Consider the following 8,345-nt stretch of genomic DNA (forward strand, 5'->3'; position numbering starts at 1 on the left):
CATTGTAGTGGCTACGTCTTTTATATATAGTCTATGATTGTTTCCTATATTCATCAAACTGTATGTAAACTTGGGGAGTATCTTTAAAAACACACACTGTATATAATAAACATATAATGTTTTCTGTGATTTGAGAAGCCATTGGCTTTGAGACTGGTACGAGCCCACTGCAAGACGGACCCACCCTGGTGAAGAATCAGGAAAGATCCTCTTCAATGAGGCGGTCATGTGACTGATCATGGCTTCAAGATCTTCAGTGTGTAACACACTGAAATACAGAGTCTGTCTGTCTGTCTCCAACACAATCTGCAACACATCCATACGTGTGTTACTCTCCGCATATAAAAACTAGTCTTTTTTATAGAATCAAATATTGTCTTAATGTGTGTTTTATATATGCATAAGTGCATATAAAAATTTTATGTAAAAACAGGTTATATATTGACACTGATAAATGGTGTACCTTCATGTGACTATGAATATTAATGGCGCAAATCTCCAGGTAGCTAAAGGTGCTCTCCACCTGTGCATGAGAGAAAGGCATGAGTGTGAATACACACACACACACACACACACACACACACACACACACACACACACACACACACACACACACACACACACATAAAGACAAAGTGAAAACAAATTCCATTTAAAAATGTGATTGTTTTTTGGTAACTGTGGTGCGGCCGAATCCATCCTTTCACTGCAGTGTTAAATGGCCTGATACTGATGCAGTGCTTTTACACTGCAAGCCATATCCGCCCAGTCCTACACTGCTTTATTCTATGCACAGTGAGAATGAATCTGTGCACACCGATGCATCGGGGCATTTATGCACATACATATAAAAAGAAAATGTTTGGCACGTTCAGCTCTATCTCTCTCCAGAAACAGTGTCCTAGTCAGAAAGGATAATCCATAAGGCTCATAACTCACAATGGTCATTTATCAAGTAAGAACCAGTAAGGAAAAAAATAACCCCTCTTATTTCAAACCTCATCACACAATGTTTAAGTTAAGCTGGTTTGGTTTAAAAGAGACGTTGTAATTTACCCTGATAGGTTGCTTGTTTATAACCACGTAGCCTCTCCATAGACTCAGTACCTAAGAGAAACAGACATCATAAAAACAAAGAGAAAAGCTATTAGATATCAAACTGACAGACCAATGCCTGCAGCTTCAGAGGAACAGTGTCATTTTATGCAATTTTGGTCCTTTACATTGACCTCCAAACTACAGTAGCACTGAGGTCCACAAGTGGCATGCTGCTCCTGCAACCGTCCCATATGTCAGTGTTGCAGCAGCCGAATGCAATTCTCAGATGGACAGTTAGTGCTCGTAGAGCGTCATCCTCATTATTACCACTCTGCTTACACAGGAAACAAGTTACCATATGAAATTTGGTCACATGTCAGGATGACCTAAAGTTTAGCTTCTTGTGCAATAGGTACAAATTAATGTTGCCCAAATTACTTTTACAACAGTTTATTTACTCTGATTTTGCGTCAATCATTAATCATTAATTAATCATGCCATAAATATATGTTCTTAAAAATCTGTATTTTATTCCTTTCTACCTTTGACAGAGTAGTGTAAATTTCTTTACTTCGTAAAAATTAACATTAAACTTGAAGTTGTTCAGTGACCTGCTTTAAGAACCTTCATACATGTTTATACATACATTGTTAGCTTTTTAAACAGCGGGTTATAGTAAACAAGTCAAAATATAGTAAACAAGTTACAGTAAAAAAGTCAAAATGCACTTTAACAAACACATAATCAATTTATAATATGTAATTTTTTTTTTTTTACCATTTTTTTATTCAATCAATAATGGACAATAAAATTTATTTGAATACATTGATCCACCTTAAATAAATGAACAAAATATAAAAGTAGTTTAACAACATTATTTATTTATTTATTTTTACTTTAATCCACAAGAAAGTAAACTTTAAGTGATCCTGACTCTTGATAAAAAATATTTGTCTAACCCTAAATCACACGCACTGTAAAAACAGATCTTTTAGTGCCCCCTCCTGGCAGATTTGTGTACATGCCGATGCCAGAGCGGCCCTGGTGCCCACATAAACGTGTTTTCTGTGTGCAAACAAACTGTTAGCAGACAAGTAGTAATGAGGCTGATCCTGTAAGAGCACCAGCTGATTCAGATTTAGTTAGAGTAGTCATAGTGAAATAGCCATTAGACCAAAGGTATTGGCTTTTACCAATGATACTCACCATAAACCTGTTGGTTGACCTTCCAGTTGTCAGACTGGAGTTGTTCAAAATAACAGGCGTCACCAGACAGACTCTGTGAGGCTTCAGCAGCTCTGATATCTGATCTGCTCACAGGATTACACACAAAAACAGACCATCACTATTGCTATCATACTTTTAAGGACATCTTCAGCAGAGGCTTCAGTTACTGTTTGTTTCTGGACCTTTCGGTCCAAAGTTTAGCCTTCAACAAGTGAAATGCTCAGTTGGGTTAAGATCAGGTGACTGGATACCTGGTGACATTCAAGGATATTCCACTTCTTTGCTTTAAAAAATTCCTGGGTTGCTTTGGCTGCATATTTTAGGTCATTGTCAATTTGTATTATGAAACGATGCCCATCAGTTCGACTCCATGTAGCTGGATTTGAGCAGACAGCTTGTCTCAGAACACCTCAGAATTCATTCGGCTGCTTCTGTCCTGTGTCACATCATCAATAAACACTAGTGTCCTAGTGGGACTGGCAGCCATACACCCCAAACCATCACATTGCCTCCGCTGTGTTTATGATGTGGTTTGCTTTGGATCATGAGCTGTTCTTTGTCAGATGTTTTCTTTTCTGTTTTCACAGCTTAAGGGTGACTTGTTTCACATGCATGGAGAGCTCCTGTGACTGCATGTTGTCTGTTCACAGTAAAATCTTCCATATGCAAGTACCACACCTCAGATCAACTCCAGGCTTTTATATGCTTAATTAATAATGACATAATGATGGAATTGCCCACACCTGCCCACGAAATAGCCTTTGAATCAATTGTCCAATTACCTTGGTCCCTCCTAAACCCTTCATCCAATTTTAATGCAGATACCCTCAAATGAAAGCTGAGAGACTACACATGACATCCATTGTATAACCATTATTTAATTACATTTCAATAACCAGGTAATATATATTGTGTCCAAATATATATGGACCTAACTATAAACTTGAGTCGCATCCCATTCTTTAATCCATAGGGTTTAATATGATGTCGGCCCACCTTTTGCAGCTATAACAGCTTCCACTCTTCTGGGAAGGCTTTCCATAGTTTAGGAGTGTTTATTTATAACCATTCTTTAAGGAGCACATTTGTGAGGACAGACCAGTAGGTTTCCTCCACACCAAACTCTCATCCATGTCTTTATGGACCTTGCATTGTGCACTGGTGTGCAGTCATGTTGGAAGAGGAACGGATCATCCCCAAACTGTTCCCACAAATTTGGAAGCCTGAAATTGTCCAAAGTGTCTTGGTATGCTGAAGCATTAAGAGTTCCCAACACTGAAACTAAGGGACTGCTCTGTGATCTTACGTGGCCGACCACTACATGACTAAGTTGCTGTCGTTCCAGTTGCTTCCACTTTGTTATAATACCACTAACAGCTGACTGTGGAATATTTAGTACAGAGGTCGGAAGTAACAACGTACAAATACTTTGTTACTGTACTTAAGTAGAATTTTCAGGTATCTGTACTTGAGTAGTTTTCTTTCTGACTACTTTTTACTTTCACTCACTACATTTTGAACAAGTATATGTACTTTCTTCTTACATTTTCAAAACAGGTTTATTACTTAATTTAAAAATATATATATATTATTAATTTTAACATATTTAAGGTGAGTTATTATTTCACTTCACTGTGAGCGTCCAAACATCAAACCAATTTGAGCCTAAACAGCAACACAAGAAAACCAGTCCTGTTCATGTATTATTCACCAGGACATGTCACATAGAAAGAGATGGAAGAGGCAAAAAGTCAGCGGTTAAAGTACGATGGGTATTTTTGTTTTTGTTGATATTTAAATTGTGGTAGCAGTACTTCAGCGTCTAGTTAGTGCTACAAAAGAGGAGCGAGGAGCATAAAGGAGTCTTATTTTAAAGGTGCAGGTAATTTCAAATGCACATTTTATCAGTTCAACAAACATCAGCAAACACACAAACTGTTTGTGTGCAGTTATTTGCACAGTGTGTTGCTAGCTAAAGGTCCAGCTGCTATATTTGACAGGCAGAGAAAAGAAAGAGAGCCAACTTCACTCAGAGATGGAGAAAGATAAGAAAATCAGGACAGGAGAGGAAGAAGAGAGGTTCGATTTAAAGGGAAGGACTACTCAGTGTAGAAACATCTTCCAAAGAGCTACTTTTTACTTTCTTACTTTGTGTACATGTAAGAGCCTGTACTTTTTTCACTTTTACTTGAGTAAAGAAGTTGAATCAGTACTTCAACTTTTACTGGAGTATTTTTTTAACACTCGTATCTGTACTTCGACTTAAGTACATAATGTCTGTACTTTTGCCACCTCTGATTCAGTAGCAAGGAAATTTAATCACTGGACTTGTTGCACAGGTAACATCCTATCACGGTCCCACGCTGGAATTCACGGAGCTCCTGAGAGCGAGCGGTGCATGCCTAGGTGCTCGATTTTATACACCTGTGGCCACGAAAGTGATCGGAAGACCTGAATTCAGTGATTTGGGTGGGTGAGTGAATACTTTTGGCAATATAGTGTGGATGACACTAGGCAAACAAGACCATTTCTGCAAAAACCTGAACTGAGATCCACAGATCCTCCACACTGTACACCACCAGCATCTTCACTGCACCTAGAAATTTTGCAGGAGTTACAACTGGCACAACTGGCCGACAAAGGGCCAAATTCCAAAGCATCCTCAGTGTTGGACTGAAGGGTAAGTGACAACACGTGCAATGGAAGGTTTAAGAATGGTAAATGGACTGGTTCTTATATAGCGCTTTTCTACTCTGAGCACTCAAAGCGCTTTATACAACTAATTCGTTCACCTAACCACACAAGCACTAAACTGCGTGAATGGGTGTTAAGTGCTCAGTCACACGCTGATGGATGCATCAGAGAGCAACCTGGGGTTAGTATCTTGCCCAAAGATATTTGACAAGGAGCCTGGGATCGAACTGCCAACCTTCTGGTTAGTAGCTGACCTGCTCTACCACCTGAGCTACAGCACATTGTTGTCATCGTGTTAAACAGTCGTATTACCAGGCTTTAAACACCACCTATAAACACCACCTACTTTGTGAGGCATGAAGACATCCATCCTTTGTAAACTCTGTTTATTTACCCACGTGGTTCTTATTTCCAGCCCATTTTAAGAACGAACAGGCAGGAGTTCTGAGTTTAGTGTAGGGAATTACATAGTGATAATATAGTGATTTGTGAAATGCTAAGACTTGTGAAAACTTGTGTGTGTAAACTTGTGAAATTGAGTTTTCAAAGAAACAAAAGTAGTGCAAGATCTGAAACTGCCCAGCAACCTCTTTTCTGCGGTTTGAGGCAAACTGAAATAATGGAAACTTGCCCTGTAACTTTAGTACAGAAAGGAAATGTATTTGTAACGACTTTCAATGTGAATGACTTTCAGTTAAACTCAATATAGTAGATATATTTGAGGGGGTTTTGTCGCTTTAGATACCTTACTTTTACAAATTCCCCTATAAATCAGAGTTAAAATCAGCAGTTACAATAACATCTGGTTTGTGTATGTACCCGTATAAGAAGGAAAAGACTTTTACAAGAGTCCACTCACTCATTCTTTTCATATACAAAATTACAGATTTATATTATAAAACTCACACATGGTGTGTATGACACAAAAACTCTTGATTCTTGATCCACAGGAGACCTCAGAGACCAACAGTACACTGCTCTGTAGGTGAGGCTGACAAGTTTGAAAATAGGTGATGTGGGCAACGGTAAGCTACTGAAAGGAGATGGACACATTGATCAGGTGTTAAGTGGCCAAATAGTAGCCTGAATTTCCCACAAGTAATCAGATACAGAGCGAAGACAATGATGAATAACAAAAGCTGATAAAGGATGGTCTGGATGAACGTGAGAATAAAAAAAGCTTTGTGGGGGAAAATCAGCACAAAGAAAACTCCTTTATGTGGGTGCAAAAACACTGGGACTGGTCAAAGATGAAATTATTTGTATTTGATAAAATTAGCAGAGGACAGGACGCCTACAGTGTTACTGATCATGTAAGCCACGCTTTCTGAGGATTAAAACGTCTGTCTTATTGGGAATGACCTGTACAAAAAAACTTAAATGAACTGATCAAATTAATGTTGTCCATTCATTTATAAATAACATTAGCTTATTTGGTTGGGGCAAAAAACATACCTGAACGGTATCTACAAATAAATAGCATGTGATATTAGTTTTTAATAATCTACCTAAAGGGCAGCAGATATGAAATGAACCTGAGGCTCAGAAGTTGCTGAAGGACAGAAATTAGGTACGTCCCCCACAACGACAGTAAAACATCTGTGAGAGAACATTCAAACTGTTATTATGCAATAGCTGTATAATCAGGGTTTGATGTTTTACAGAAGTGAGCCCTAGTAGTTCCAACCTTAACCCTGATTATACATGACTAGGTGATCATTTCTAATGAAGTTCAGGTAGTTTAGAGTTTTAAGATGGCACAGAAATTTCTCGGAGTCACCTCACCAAACAAGTGCCAGATTCACTGTTATTCAGAGGCTTTTTTGGCACCGGCAAGGTCTATGGCATGGAAATACTGACAGTCAGAGTGCAACTGACTGCTGTGCTGAATTCAGGGACATGTTACATACAATACCGATCATGTGCTCAGATTACACTGAATTTCTGCAGAATGCTGCATGATGAAGGTCAGCTGTGCACCCACCCTTCTTTAGAAATTAATCGGAGCACTAACAGAGTAATAATTTCAGAGAGTCCTGGTATCGGACTGTCTTTATTCAGTTCATAACACTGCTAACAAACCACACACTGAGTCACGTTTCCTTCTTTTTGTCAGTTGGTGTCACTGACTGTTAAAGTGGAAACACAGACGGTAACTAAGTAGGAGAAGCTGACCTTTAGGCATAAACAGTTTGTTTCAATGAAAAAGAAAAGCCTAACTTAACTGTGCAGACCAGATGTTTTTTATGAAGTCAGGATTTAGTCCAGTAAAAAGTTGTATGGCTAGTATCACTGAAGCACAGATTATTTACATCTTTATAAATAATCTTACATCATTAAAACTGTATGTTTGAAGTTTTAGACAAAAATAAATACATGTAAGATGATCTCTGTGACAGAAAGTCTCACATTTTGTTGCTAAGCACCCGTTTTTACCCAGTATGGCAACATTTGGAGCCCCTGAATTAGATTGCATTTGCTTTAACTAGGTCAGCTTAAACAGACTGAGTTGAAATACATGTAAAAACCTTTAAGGTGTTTCAATGCTATCATCCTATGTTCAAAGAATCAGAAATATCAAAGCGCATTAACTTTGCTGCTGAAAATGGCTCAGCTTACCTTGCAGGTTCTGGGAAACAGCCTCCATTCTGTGGACTTCAATAAAACGATGAAATTAATATGAAGATGCACAAAAAGTTAATCTGTGATCTTGTACTGCTCCTTAGAGAAATAACGAAAGGAAAGATGCATGTCCATACCGCCAAATTTACAAAAAGAAGACAGATTTTAATCTAATAAAACAGTGTGTACAAATCCAACTGCACTGAGTCAGGAGCAGGGAGCAGAGGAGATAGTAAAACAAGAAAATGTAGCGTGGAGATACTAAAGGTGTGAAGGTACACACATGAAACCACCATAAGATTTCTTTTTCAGAGCACATCTGCATATAACCCTCTTTCTCTTTCCACCCTGCATGCATGCACACACGTCACCTTTCTTGCTCTGCTTGCATGCACCCTCTGCTTGTGAACGTAGATACTCACATCCTGTTCCATGTTGTGAGTCAATAACACTGTGAACACAGAGAAGACTAAGCAGGAAGGAACTGAAGCTAACCCCCACACTGCAGGAAACCTGCAGTTTTACAAAGTTGTGCATCGTGTTTAGAAGTTTAGGAACTAATCAAATGTTGAACGTCAGAGGATAAATAAAAGAAATAGTATTTATGAAAGCATAATAAGGGTTTAATGACTTTTACTTTTATTATGATGGAATCAATTATAAATATTTTTCATTAGTAGTTATCTCTAACCACCAGGGGGAACCAAAGTGCACATTCAAACTGTTTTATCTACATTTAGTTAAGGCAGAACTGCTTTGATCCG

General features: G+C 38.3%; 1 protein-coding gene across 1 annotated transcript in view; it reads right to left on the reverse strand.

Annotated features, from left to right (window-relative positions):
* carmil2 (capping protein regulator and myosin 1 linker 2) overlaps positions 1 to 7,954 on the reverse strand; it is a 63,303-nt gene extending 55,349 nt beyond the window's left edge. Inside the window, exons 1-5 of the mRNA XM_082541283.1 lie at positions 7,579 to 7,954; positions 2,245 to 2,348; positions 1,057 to 1,107; positions 464 to 523; positions 185 to 306 (exon numbers count right to left, since the gene is read on the reverse strand). Of these exons, the coding sequence (XP_082397409.1) occupies positions 185 to 306; positions 464 to 523; positions 1,057 to 1,107; positions 2,245 to 2,348; positions 7,579 to 7,606 (365 nt within the window). The 5' untranslated portion in view covers positions 7,607 to 7,954. The remainder of the gene's footprint in view (positions 1 to 184; positions 307 to 463; positions 524 to 1,056; positions 1,108 to 2,244; positions 2,349 to 7,578) is intronic.
* Between the last annotated feature and the right edge of the window lie 391 nt (positions 7,955 to 8,345).

This window comes from Aulonocara stuartgranti, assembly GCF_965226115.1.
Source record: "Aulonocara stuartgranti genome assembly, chromosome: 7".
NCBI lineage: Eukaryota > Metazoa > Chordata > Actinopteri > Cichliformes > Cichlidae > Aulonocara > Aulonocara stuartgranti.